Source organism: Gallus gallus, chromosome 2 (assembly GCF_016699485.2).
Source record: "Gallus gallus isolate bGalGal1 chromosome 2, bGalGal1.mat.broiler.GRCg7b, whole genome shotgun sequence".
Lineage (NCBI taxonomy): Eukaryota > Metazoa > Chordata > Aves > Galliformes > Phasianidae > Gallus > Gallus gallus.
Window position 1 is genome coordinate 106,281,160 of NC_052533.1, and position 14,176 is coordinate 106,295,335.

At 40.2% G+C, this 14,176-nt stretch overlaps 1 protein-coding gene across 4 annotated transcripts in view; it reads right to left on the reverse strand.

Moving 5' to 3' along the window:
• The window catches only part of KLHL14 (kelch like family member 14), a 61,748-nt gene that overhangs the window by 41,966 nt on the left and 5,606 nt on the right, over positions 1-14,176 (reverse strand). For all 4 annotated transcript variants that reach the window (XM_046925224.1, XM_046925219.1, NM_001012866.2 and 1 more), the window contains exon 3: positions 1,800-1,921. In XM_046925224.1, coding sequence (XP_046781180.1) covers positions 1,800-1,921 — 122 coding nt within the window. The remainder of the gene's footprint in view (positions 1-1,799; positions 1,922-14,176) is intronic.

Consider the following 14,176-nt stretch of genomic DNA (forward strand, 5'->3'; position numbering starts at 1 on the left):
GCTTGCTATCGTTAAGCCTTATTCAGTGAGAAAAGACAAGCGTTCTCTTCAGCATATCTAAAACACAAGCCCAGGCCAACAGGATGGAAAGAGAATTTTTGTTTATTATCTGTTACAGGAAACCAGAAAAGCCTACGTTATTTTGATAAAATTACATAAAATAGTTCACAAACATCTTTTCATACCACCATAAATGGCTGTGTTATTCAAATACTAGCTGTGAAGTCAAGTCAATATTTCTAACCAGAACATTTTGGTATCATGCCTCCAGGTGCATTTTCCTACAGCTTTGAAGATAGCATCACACTGTAAGTAACCAAGAGCTGAATAAATTTCATTCTTACAAAATCTTACATATCTACAGGTATCTGAGATTCAGAATAAAGTTATTTAATGCAGTGGAGGGTTCAGATCTTGAAGTGAGGGTTGCATTTCTCTTGCGTATCAGGGTGAGCCACTGGATTAGACACGACAAATTCAAAAATACAGAATGTGTTGGTCCTACATAATATCATTGATTTTTCACTGACCATTTTTAGAATTTTCTTACAGTAGTGTACAGAGCTAAGTACCCCATTCCATGCTTCTAAAAAATGTGAGGTGTAGCGTATCCCTCAGCATGGATGCTGTAGACTTTCCCAATATATAGTTCATATTTCCTTTTATAATTTCCATTCTTAAATAATGCCTTCAATTATTAATCCAGGACATCTAATTCTAAGCAAGTCTTTATGCTGCAGCATTTTGAGAATGGCTCCTAAATTGTTCATAGGATAAGGCAATTTGCAGAGGCATTATTTCAATGCATCACAGCAGTCTTTTTAATTCTATTTCATCCTAATCTGTGTATATGATTTAAACATGGATGCATCCCATTAAAAGATGAAGAAGAGAATTCTGTAAAATGTAATTTTATTAAAAAAAAAAAAAAGGATGTATATTAGGAAATCCAGGTTTTGCCAGTTGTCCAGTTTTAGAAGTATGGCTTTGATTTATGGATCAAAATTGCTCATTTATTATTTTATCTATACTGCTTTGGGCAATTTTGACAGTTAAAATTTAGTTTTATTGACCAATGCAGCCAGTTTAGCCACAAGGGGACTAATGCACACACAGCCTGCTGCACTCAAGAAGCTATGATTTGAATCCATGACCAAGTTAGACTGGGAATCACAACCAACATAACAATAAGTTTCAAAGTCCTCAATGCTCCAGGCAAAATACATACTCTAAAACACAATCAACCTTTAAAAGAAGGTGGGAAGGAATTCTGTGATAGAAGCCATCATGCACTGTTTACTGCAGCTCACATCTTCCACTCATGTTTCTGTCAGCAGTGGATGCAGAACAGTACAGTGGAAACCTTTCTTTAACGACTGCGGACAACAGATAGAGCTGGAAGAAGGAAGTGAAAATGCAGAAGAGAACTGAAGGTATGCTCTACTAGTATGGCTCACGAGGGAACTGAGTGAGAAAACTGACTAAACACTGTCTTATTTCTTTCCTAAACTAGATTTTTTTTTCCACATCTACATAAATATACATGCATTCATGCCGCAGGATGGAAGACTTACAGGTTTACTTAAAAAACTTACTGGAATGATTTTAAGCCAACGTTAATTTAGGCCTATCCTATTATAAAATTAGCATCTTCTGCAATCTCAATTTATTGCTCCATTGTGAAGCCCCTTGTGATACATAAACAAATCTCTGAAGAGAAACAAATCAATAAAGTGTCTAATTTGATTAACCATGTTTTTAAATTCATCAAGACAACTGTACAAAAATAAACCACTTACTTGTCAGTATTTTCCATGTCTTCTTTTCATCATCATAGTACTGAACCAAATTGCTGGGTAGCCGGTCAGGTCCGGGAGGCAATCCTCCAACCAATAACAGCATTTTCTTATTGGAACGAATTCTTCACCCAAAACAAGAGGAGAGATGAACAAGCGCATTACCGAAGAGTATTTTTAGTGGCAACAAAATCATAACCATCAAAAGAATGTTCACTGCTTGCAGTTTTCCATTTCATTTTTTGTGTTTCTTTCCCCAATCATGTCTCAACAATTTTTTGAACCAAGCAGAAAAATGATCAGAAAAGCTGCATATCTCTCTACTCATGGAATAATAAGCTTCCTTTATGCAATTTGTTAGAGGTTCATTCTAGAACGACCTTTTTCTTATATTATCCCTTTAAATCATCACTCTTTACAGCTGAATACACATGAAATGCTCTGGAGTTGTACTAAGGTTAAGCATTAAAGTTGCATGTCAAAAATCGTATTAGTCAAAATCATTATTATAAGCCATTCTACACTCAAAGAACCTTGAAAAAATTAAGGTTATGCAGAGAGTTTGTGAGCCAACTCTTTAATCACACACTGAACTTCAGATATATAGTTTAGCACAATTAGCAGCACTGGGCTAACGGTTATGGGTTAAACACTACTTACAAGCACTTTTGTTTGTTTAATTTAGCCCTGGCTCTTGCTTTCCCTCTCCCCCAGCTCTCCCCCCTTCTCCTTGCTCTCCCCCTGTGCACCACTGGCTATAGCAACACCAATTGGTAAAAATGAGACTGTGATGTTGTTGTGAGCCTCCCCAGAGTGGAGCCCTGCCAATGCTTGCCACTGATCCAGCGGCATGAACCTGCTCAACTGTGCAAAGTCACTCTAATTCCCTCCCTCTGTTTTTCTACCTTCTCCCCCAGGGGGCAACCACTGAAAGGAGTGACTACCCACCCATCAACTGCTGGCAATTCGCTGCTATTAACCGTGACCGTGATTCCCAATCTGCCTGGCAGTTCTTAAGAACAGGACTGCAATGTCTCATATGCAGTAAAAGCGGTTATCTGCACCCTGGCCTCCAACACTCTACCTGATGAATGTACGCTTTCTTCACAACATTAAGGGATTTAGCACAATTGGAAGCAAAAAGGGGAGGGAAGGCCCAGACCCCCGGATGAGTCTTGGTGCTTTAATAGTCACTTCACATACAATTGAACTTTCATCAGTAATGCTAAGCTAGAGAGTGATAACAATGAAATAAGGTCTACGCTTAACCTGTTCCTGTTAAGGAGGAAGGCGAGGTAGCCTGGAATATCTGCACCAACATGGACAAATGTGCAGGAAGACCATGCGCCTGATGGGAAGCACCCTTACAAAACACCAATGTTTTTCCAGTCAGAGCAATATCACTGCAGCAATCAGTATGTTAGCCTGTAGTAAACTCTCCTGACAAAGCAAGCTGGGGAATGCTGATGACCAAAGCTCATCACCATAACCCTGCAAGTGGTGCCCAGGTGCTCCAGGCCCTGCAGAGCATTCCAAGACAGGATGCTTTGCCATGAATACATGCAAGTGGCTTCCCTCCAGTTACAGCCTAAAACAAATGGTGGGGAAAGCCTGACCCCCATTGGTGCCAGGAATGCAACCTGTCCTCAGGAGACTGTGCAAAATGACTTGAGCTGTGCTTTAGATGCGCACAGCCACACAAAATAACAGAATCACAAAAACACTAAAGTTGGAAAAGACCATTGAGATCACTTAATCCAACCATCTACTCCACCATGCCCCCTAACCATGTTCCTCAGTGCCACATCCACACAGTTCTTGAGCACCTACAGGGCCAGTGACTCCACTACCTCCCTGGGCAGCCTGTGCTGCCTTGCCTCTTTCTGAGAATAAATTGCTCCTAATACCCAACCTGAACCTCCTCTTGTGCAACATAAGGCCATTCTCCCTCATCTTACCAGTGCTACCTGACAGAAGAGGCTGGTTTTCACCCCACCACAACCTCCTTTCACAGAGTTATAGAGACATCTCCCCTGAACCTCCTCTTCTCCAGGCTGAACAATCTCAGTTCCCTCCGCCGCTTGCTTCTCCTAAGACCTGCACTTCAGACCCTCCAGCTCCACTGCCCTGAGCCTCATTCAGGAAGGAAGCACAAAGATGAATACCTGATTCAGACGATACTTACAAATGAAACCCTTCAAACGGCTATAAAGAGGATGAATACAGACTGTAGATTAATCTATCACAATGGTGGCCAGTGAATTCTCAGGCAGATGGCTTTGTCTGTTTTTCAAACAATTGAGGGCTCATGAAAGGTCTTGAATTGCCAGCATGGAAACAGTCACCCTCCTAGTGTGGACAGGCATTGAATGGTGTGGGCAGTGACACCACAGCTGCCTCAAACTGCACAGTGCTCCCAGCTCCAGACAGCCCCCACAGCCCACAGGTCTTCTGAGCAGCCAGCCTTTGACCTTGGCACTAAACCTGCTATTTGCTGTCAGATGATGACTGTTACCTGCCCACTAGACTATGTCTATCAGGAGCCATCTCGTGATTGCTGTCAGCACAGACTCAACTCAGTGAGACCAAGCTCTGGGGAAAGCTTTCATAAACATTTGCCAGCGTCTTGAAACGTTCAATCTCCCAGTAAAGTTTTTAATGACAGAACATTTGATAAAAACTATGCAACGCAGGAGCGTGATAAACTATTTTTGGTATGAGTTAGGGATGACTACACACGTAACAAGTGGCGGAGAAAACCAGAGCCATAAGTCAGTTATGCATGGCCATCCCTAACAATAGAGAATAAATTGTTTATTCCAACCCCCTTGTGTTGTATGTTATATCACAATCAACTCCCTGTGTATTGTAAAATTCAGAATGCCCTTGCAAGGTTTACTTGATAAAGGAGTTTATTTTGATTTCCATCTTTCATCTGTGAAACTCCCTTCTAACTCCAAAGCACTGTGAAAAACCAATGAATGGCCAAGGCTCAATAGTTAAGGTGAAGAATGAAATGTCAGATGTAACTCTGAGTTTCCAGACTTTGGCAGCTGCAACTATCCTTAACATTACTTTTCCAGCTAAACAATCTGAGAATTTGCTATATCCTGAGAATAAGTGGCACTGCTATGTGGGAATTTCTAAAAACATTTAATTTTCTTACATGCTTAACACAGGAAGCAGCACGAACAGAAACCTTTCATTAAAGTTTGATATGTGTATTTAATAACCAGCCTAGTCTCCATCAAAAGCAAAGGGAATTCTCACTTGACTACCAAGAGACGGGTTATCTCACTCAAAAACATACAATATCTAACTAATTTGTCTTGAGAGCTCTTCTAGTGTAAAGATAATACAGTGACTGAAGGTGTGTAGGTTTTTAAAGATATATGTTTTATTGGAGCCAATTCTGTTTACTTGAAACCAATTCTGCTCTTTAAGTTTTGGTGTGAATCCCAATATTTAGAGTTTGAAAGAAAATGTCCTCAGCTCTACTATATTACATTAGATCTGTATTTGGTATCACACTGAGCAGCTCTGTTAAAACTTTCTCGTACATCTCACCACATACACTAAAATATGAAACATCTGGAAATGGTCACTACATACATGCAGAAGCCTTTTCTAAATATTAATAATGCAATTCAGTGAAACACTAAGATGAATGAAGAATTTAAAAACGTATGTAAAGATTCTCCTCTTCTTGCGTTATTATTTATTTGCTATTTGGATAACTCAGTAATATCGTGAGTAACACCTGGTATTCTGTCTGAAACACTCTCCCTTCACAGTTTATTTTTTATTTTACAGTGTAATATACTTCTCAGCCACATTCTGTGGTTCACAGTGTTCCTAGCAATGCTATTATGAGCATCTTGTGTTCAATTAACAGTAGCAGGTCTTGGTCAGAAAAGCTAAAGTAACGTTTACCATGAACCAGCAGGCCAATGTCACACAAAAAGCTGAGATAAAATTATCGATATCTTATCCCAAAAGCATTTCTTATACCTACGATGTAGAACTCCAGTTCTCACTGCTACATATACATTTGCTGTTATTATTCTGCAAACACTTCACAGTTTCTGTTCTGCAAAGATTTTAAAACAATTCACCTTAATTAAGGTTCTGGGTACACTATGTGGTCTGAAACTTATTTTATATACTTACAAGACCGTAAACCAAAGTATATTTTAAAGTCAACATGTGTGGTTTCATTCAAGCACACAAACCTGAGAACTCTGAATTTGAGAACTCATAAATGGTTTCACTGTCAGAACTGCTGATTGCCTATCATATACCTAAATGCTACTCACCTCCAAGGCTGCAGGAGATGTGCATCAGCTCTAAAATTCAGGGCTCTTATTCTACAGTCTAAACTAACTGTGAGTATACTGGGGTAAAACACTGAGCCCAGAATCACCTTATGACGAATCAGTAGAAAAGACAGTGACAGATCTCAATAACGCTTACAGCCACATCCACCCAGAACTCCTGTGCAACCATGATAGCCTCAAGTTAATGGCAAACACATTAGTGGGAAATATTCTTCTTGTATAGTGTTTTTTTTCTTTTTTATTAGCTTATCCATCAATCTTGCACTGCTGTGTTTTCCCCATCTTGACACTTAATAGAAGTTCATTCTACAAAGGCAGGGAAGAAAATAAGCTCCATCAACAGGTTTGCTCCAGATTCCTTCAGTTTTTATACAATGCAGTAAAGCTTCACTTTCTGCATTGGTGAATGAACAGAGAATAGAATGCAAGAGAATAAAACAAAGAATGACAATCCTGTGTTTCTTCTGACATTCTGTGTAGTGTTACATCAGAAAGAAAACTGCATCTTGGACATAAAGGTGATAATGGCAATCCATAGAAAAAAAAAAAAAAGGCTGTTCCAACTCCAGTTTCCGATTAACTCAAGACTACAATAACACCAAAACCTTGGACCATTCATTCTCTTTTAGTCACTGTCACTCCAACTTGAGTATGGAAGGAGTCAGGAGGCTCTTCAGAACAGGAAAGTAGTGGCACACATGGGATGCCTCACTCTTGCTTGAGCTCTGACCTGACACACAGCAGAGCCAAACTAAACCTCAGACATTTTCTCATTGAACTGAGGCTCAAACACAATCCGCAAAAGAACAGCTCACATTTAGCAAGAGTACCTGAACAGATGGTAAATTTTAGGTACATCCACAGACCTGAGAAAGTAGAGGCCGATACACTGTGATACCATCAAAGCAACAAGTAGCGAGAATCCCAGAAAAAGCATACAAAGATAAATAATCTGTGTCAGTTAGCATTTCAGATACAGACCTTTCTTTTGTTAAAACTAAAGACTTAATTTAACCTTGAGAAACCAGGATGGTGCTCCACAACATTTTTCTTCCAAAGAGGCCTCAGAAGTAGTTTTGTGTCCAACAAAAATATCAGGGAGAATCCAGTCGCTGACTGCAAATGTGAACTGATGATGCGGACATGCATCTACCCATGGCTGAAGAATCTGTTTTGCCATCACAGAATATATGAGATCTTTAGCAATTCCCTTTCCCAATTCTGGATAGGCATTTCAGTGCAACAACATCTTATTTTGATGCACTTTGGCTTCCGCAGCTGACTGCAAAGATAGTCATGATTAGCAACACATGTTTAATAGTGGGAAAAATATCATTAACCAGGAATTTAACTATGAACTTGATGAAAGCCATAATATACAAATGCAAGCTTTACTTTGGACAGAAAAATGTTGTGAGGCTTTGGTAGCACATCAGTAAATTAATGAAAATTGCAATCTGTAGGTGACAGGTATCCAGCATCTCTTCCCAACGCCACAAGTAGGTCCTTCCCCTGGCAGTAAACTCTCCCCATCATCATATCAAGTCCTGCAGGCAGCAGCTCTGCCACAACTCTAAATTACCGGGAATATCCATTTTGTGGGCAATGTACAAACCTAAAAGAGTATTTCAGATTTGTCAGAACCCAAAGCACACTGAGAATTCCCTCAATCTCTTTACAAACTGTGACCAAGAAATGGTTTAGTTCTTAGGTTCAAAAGATATTCACAAGCATGCTGAACATATGTTTCTTTATGAATTGACTTTTCTTGCTCTTCGATTCACACGTGTTGCTGGAGACCCACCCATAAGAACATGGAAAAACTTCCTAGAGAAACCATAAACCTAAAAATCTGACCATTCACTGGTGTCACAAAGATTCTCCTTTTCATCTCCTCACTCACTTCATAAGCCTGCATAACAAAAAACCCCACGGTTCACATTCTCATTACAGCAGAGCTCACAGTGACATTCACCAAATATCTTCAGTGAAGCCCAAAATGCAGTTGCTCCCTCACTTTTTCTCCATGCTGTATAGTCAAGGCACAATCCTGCTGACCAGTGACAGGCTGAATTTTAGGAGCATAGTTACTAAGTTGAAATGATTTGCTGCAGACACAGAGAGATCTGTTATTTTTTTTCTCTCTGAATCTACTCTTCTTTTTTTTCCCCCCAATGTGTTTTATTTAAAAAATAATGGCACGAGAAAGAAGAGTCACTGGTTGCTTCAACAGCAACTTTTAATTTCTGTCTCTATCTAAAAAGAGAAAGCCCACAAGTAGGTGAACTTTTTGTCTGACAGGCCACACTTAACTGTTGCACATTGACCTGACAAGATGGGGTTTTCTCTGAATGCCTTTATACCTACAGTTGCTAAACAAGTTTCCTTTCTATAATTTAAAATACGTTTGGAGCTCTGAATACCCAAACGTTTCTTTATGAATCCAACCCCATTGCTGCTACTCACTTAGAATGAGTAAACCTCAACGAGTTATGGAATATTTTTAGCTGGAGGATATTTAAAATGAATGTCTTTTCCTCTGGGGATAAAACCCTCTGAGTGGATGTCTTAGGAGTGGACCACTATCTGTGAAGAGTGGTACCTATCACCAACTTTTCTTTGGGAGGAACACATAGGAATGTGCTTTTATCTTCATTTCCCTGTAATCCTACTCCTTGTGTTGACAAGAGACTGGTACCACTTCCTCAGAAAGTTTCTCAGCAGCTCTTCTATGTGGAGTTCTGTCAGGGTTGCTGTACCCCTACACAACACCACTATACTTTATGGCTTGATATAGGCTTTAATAAATGTGCTGTCTGTGTGATGACCTTATCTCCCTGAACATTTCCTTCATCAAAGGTGTCATCCCTTTTGCACCAGTTATGCTGCAACCAAATATCTTTCTGTGGAAGCTTATTACAAAACTGCAGGTCTAATTGGCTTGTGCACTTCCTATGATACCCATAAAAAGAGATCATCTGAACACAACTTTACATTTACTGAAATCTGAATGCTGAAGATAACCTTACTAGCAACTCAGTGAATACCTGAAGCATTGTAAGGGATCTATCTGAATCACAGCAATGTAAATAGCAAGTCTTATGCTCACGGTCAAAAAACCTCTGGTGTCATAAACACTATTGGCAAAACTCTGCAAACAACCGATTTACCGTATTGCTGGCAGTTCTGAAGAATCTTACTTTGATCCTGAATACTTAAAAAAAAAATCATTAAGAAAATGCCAAATCTAAATGCTGCTGAAATTTGTTTTCCTCATCTCCTCCTTTTCTTTCCTTCTTTGTTTTAGATAGAAGCAGTAAAATGAAATGTTTATAGAATGCTTCAGGGTGGTCAAGTCTGCATTTTTCTCTTAGAAAATTTCAATCAGCTCTTCTTACTGACACACACACTGTGAAAAGTCAGAAGCCCTTCTTTTTTGATTCTGTATCAGACATCTATGACTACAGGAGGTCTCCGCACCAGAGGCGGTGTTCTCTCCAGCTGAGCTTCCTTTTCGTTAGAAGCTGCTGAGAAACAGAACCTGCTGCTGCCTCACATAAGCTGTGACTGGTTACCTTTTCCGCTTTATTTTTTCTGAAAGGAGGCAGCAGTCAGGGAAAGATCAGAAGAATCTACTGCGGCATCAACCTCTGTGTTTGCTTCCAGCGTCAGTGCAAACCGTCCGTTTCCACTGAACTTGGCAGCTGATAACATTTGCTCAAAGTTCATTGTCTGCTTTCCAAGAATACGGCAAGAACAGTCGACTACTAACGGTACCAGGCATGACAGTCTTTAAAGAAAATTTCAGGAAGCCAACAGATATGAAAAGCAATGCCATAAAGTATCTAGTAACAGATTTTCTCTTGCCATACAGGCTGATTTCTTTAGTAGCTGAGTAAGTTGGTCAGTAGTTTGATAAATCTGTAGTACCAGACAGGATAGCAACAAAACCAATAACAAAAAGAGATGTTTACAGAGCAGTTGGAGGCTAGCCTCAAATTTTCAATGAGGATTCCAATTAATATGAATGTTTGATCTTTTCAGGTCATACTTTGCAAAAGGATAATAACAAACTGTCCTAGTTATGAAACTGCTTTGTTTTTAAATGAGTAATTTGAAAAGATAAAATGGTGCCTTTACATACTATGAGGACTTTTTTTTCCCCATTATCTGTTTATCAGAACTGAAAGTTTTGGGGTTTTTTTGTTTTTGTTTTTTTTTTATCCTGCAAAACACTTTCTCTCAATTTTGTGCTGCTTGCTCTCCTCACTCCCCTCAGCCCCCAAGACTCACTGCACACTCTCTTTGAGTGCAAACTCAAAAATATTCTAAGTATTTGTGTATAAACTGAAATAATTACACCATTCCTGCTCTGTCTCACTTATTGGTCAGTAGTCACAAAATCAGAACCTCCATATTCTTCCACTAAGGAGAGAACTTCCACTAAGGAGAACCTATGCCTTCAAGGACTAAATGCAGACAGGGTCTGCATGACCTTCTCCTCTCCGTCTCCTCTCTCCATGTGAGGAGGACATGTGTCAGGAAAAGAGAGGACATGCAGACAGCTGAGAGACAGGTGTGTGTTGTTCACCTTGATCCTACAGCACTCAATTAGCGAAAGGTACACCTAAATCATACCAAGTGGACATTGTTTGCTAGGCAACGTCCTTATTTAGGAGTCCCTGCACCATTTGTGGCTCATGTTACCCCTTACACAACAGCCCTGGACTGTGTTGGCAAAGCTTGGTCAAGATCAGCGCAGGATCTCATGAGGGACAACTGCATTCCTTCAGGGACCCACAGGATTTGCAAATGAGCTGCACAGATTACCGCAGATGGTGGAAAGGGGCACCTTTTGTTAAATACAGGAAGCTCCCATGTTCCCCAGCACTTTGTCCTCAGTTTGAGCGGCTTAATACGACTGTTTTCTTTTACTCTTCTTTTTTAAATTAACATCATTTTCCCACTAAAACAAGAGGGCTAAGAAAAATTCCTCTGGCTTTTCCTCGCTTTTCTCCTCCTGGAAAAAATAGTTTAGATAGGCAGATACATCTACATGCATCTACCTACAAAGACAAGGAGAAGGGCACAAACAACACCACATCAGGTTTCCTATCTTCTACCACTCTGCCTTCAGCATGCTACTGGAAGAATTTTAACACACGCAGCCTGTGCCTGCACGTCCACTCCCTTCAAGAAACAAAAGTAGATGGCACGGCTCAGGAGAAGGCAGGTGGATCTGGAAGGAGTCCTGCCCGGCAGTGGTGTGAGGGCAATGAAGAGCTGGAGATACTGGGTCTGAGAGCCTCCAGAGGATGCAAATCAGGAGGGGCTGGCAGTTTACAACAATTGCTCCAGCCAGGTACATCTGACCAGAACACTGGTGCACAATGCACTTGGCACCCCCTCCTATAGTTTTTGGAAGGAGGACTGCTCACAACAGACACTATTAAATATTCTATTAGTTATGTTTTTTCCTAACAAGTACTGTAACTGGGCCAAGAAACTGGCTCTCCCCAGTGCTCCCACAGCCACTGAGGATTTTACGGTCAGGACATACACAGCTTTAAGAAGGCTCTAAGGGATGGTCCTGACTCCAGTGGTTTTAGAATAGTGCTGCCTCTGACAGTACCTGGGCTCCAGTTCTCCCTCCTCTTGGATATTGAACCATCTCTCTGCTTACACTTCAGCACCAGCCTGTCTACGAAGGCAAATGAATGCACATAAGGCAAGTAAGGCAAGTAGGTGAGACTAACTAGGATTAAACTGACTACAGTTCTGTGGTTCGCTTCCCTGCAGCCTCTAATGTGTCAGTCTCTGTTCTGCAGCTCAGCTGAGAGAGTCCTGGCACAGGAACAATTTACTGATATTAATTCAGGCACATAAGACCCGATCCAAAGCCCAGTGAAATAAACCTGAGCCTCATGTTCACTCTGTTCACACTGTAATGCAAACCTTAATAATTCAAGTCTATTATAAAATGGATTTTTTAATCCAGATGTTTATTGTGAATGAGAAATATTTTGGATTCCAAATTAACAAGTACAAATGTTAGTTAAAAACTCAAATATTGGTGCAAGAATCACAAAGGCAGAGTCAGGTGGCTAGTTCCTCGTACAGATAACAATGTATTTCAGTGAAAAAAATAGCACCTGTTTTTTTAAACAACCACTAAACACCTCCAGTGAGACCCTATAAAAATCTTAGCAGGAAAAGAAGTTGAACTGAAGTAAAAAAAAGAATGTGTAGACAATAGTGCATTCAAGAAGGAAATGATTTAATTGCCAAGAGACAATCAGTTTCTTCACATTTTCAATCTCCTCTGCAGAAAGTAATACAGACTGGATATGTACATCTTCCACATAAATGCTAGCATCTCATGCTGCTCTTCACTTTCCCCCCTTCATCAACAGTTACACCTTTCTACTGAGTGAAAACTGGTCATCCTGTCTTAATCCCCCGCCGCTTTAATTTCCTGACATTTTCACTAATATTACAAAATACACAACAGTCTGGATTACACCCTCTCTCTCCTGAAACTAAAGAAAGAGAAAACCCTATTATCAGCTTCAGCTGGATCAGAATTCGCACTTCTAATCTCTCGAAGGTCTGGTAACTCAGGGAACAAAAGTATAGGAAAACAGCTGGGTCTGTACATTCTGGAACTTCACTGAACCCAGAAAACAGACAGTATAGTCAAGCTTAGCCTTCTTATCTCTTCGTCTTTTTATTTTCCTCCTTTTAATTTCACTCTCTAATACCGTATTTCCTGCCTAGGACTTTTCCCATCTCAGGTCAGTTGGTTTATCCTCATTCTTTTTTCTTCCCCCACATCTAAAACAGGTTTTCCAGAAACTGAAATACTCAGCTGTTATTGACAACAGATGCTGTTTCTGCCAAGAATTAGTTTCTTTCATTTTGTTTCAATCACTCTCTTCTCTTTATTTGCCTTCCCCCCCCTTCCCTGCTTGCCTGTTTTCCTATTTTCCTGTTTGGTCCTCTATTCTTTCTCTCTTCTCCCTTCAAAACTGTACTTCTCTCCCCTTTTCCCTCCCTCACATGCACTTTCTTGCTTCCATGACTTAGGTCCCATTTGTCCCTCAGGGTATCTTAATTCCTTTCTTTTCCTGCATTTTCTCTCTCTCCCAGCTCTACTTTCTTCTGTCTCCAGTTACCTGATACAGCCATACAGACCACTCACTGCTGCTCTGTCTGCAAATCCGGAAAGGAGCTGACCAGCCCAAATTCCTATTGATTTCAACAAGGGTTGTGTGTGTTCTGTGACTGATAAACAACTCCGAGGCCATAGTGTGCTGCCTCTCCCTACCCTCTGTATACTTTACCACATCTGTCTGAAAAAGAAATCATTATAAATAGTTAAAGGTGAGCAAAACCATAGCATTGTCACAATGTTCTATAAGAAAGCAGCAATATTTATGTGAAGGATTTCATGATAAGCCTTGTCATCTAAGTATTCTGTATTTCTCCATCTTCTGTCTGCAGCTAGCTTATGCACTAGCACAAACAAAACCAAAGGTAAAAACTTGGCACTTCACAGCAGAGAGATGGTTTTGACCATTTTCATTGTTGCAAGTAAATACTGAAGCAGTAATTTTCACTAGCTCATCTTCAAAAGTGAAATTCTTTCCAGCAACACAGTAATGCTCTAATCCATAACTTTTTAAAAACTGAAAACACATACCAGATATTATACAAAATACATTGCCTTACACAATAAACCACAGACATTTCAATCTGTAATAATACTCCAGTGAAGTCCCAAGAGTCAAATAAATAACCAGAAGATGAACATTCTTCCACCTAAATGTATTCTCAGACCTCCAGAAAACATAACAGCACAGAGTTATGGTGTCTTTCAGGAACAGTCAAAATTGTTTAAGCCTAATGTTTGGGGTCATCCTAACAGGCCCAATCTGTTCTGCATGGAATGTCTTCAAGCGATGTCAAAGCCAACCGTGTCTTAGGAAGCTGTGGTAGCAGCTCATATACTGAGGCCTACATTAGGTGAAAGGCGTGGAAGCC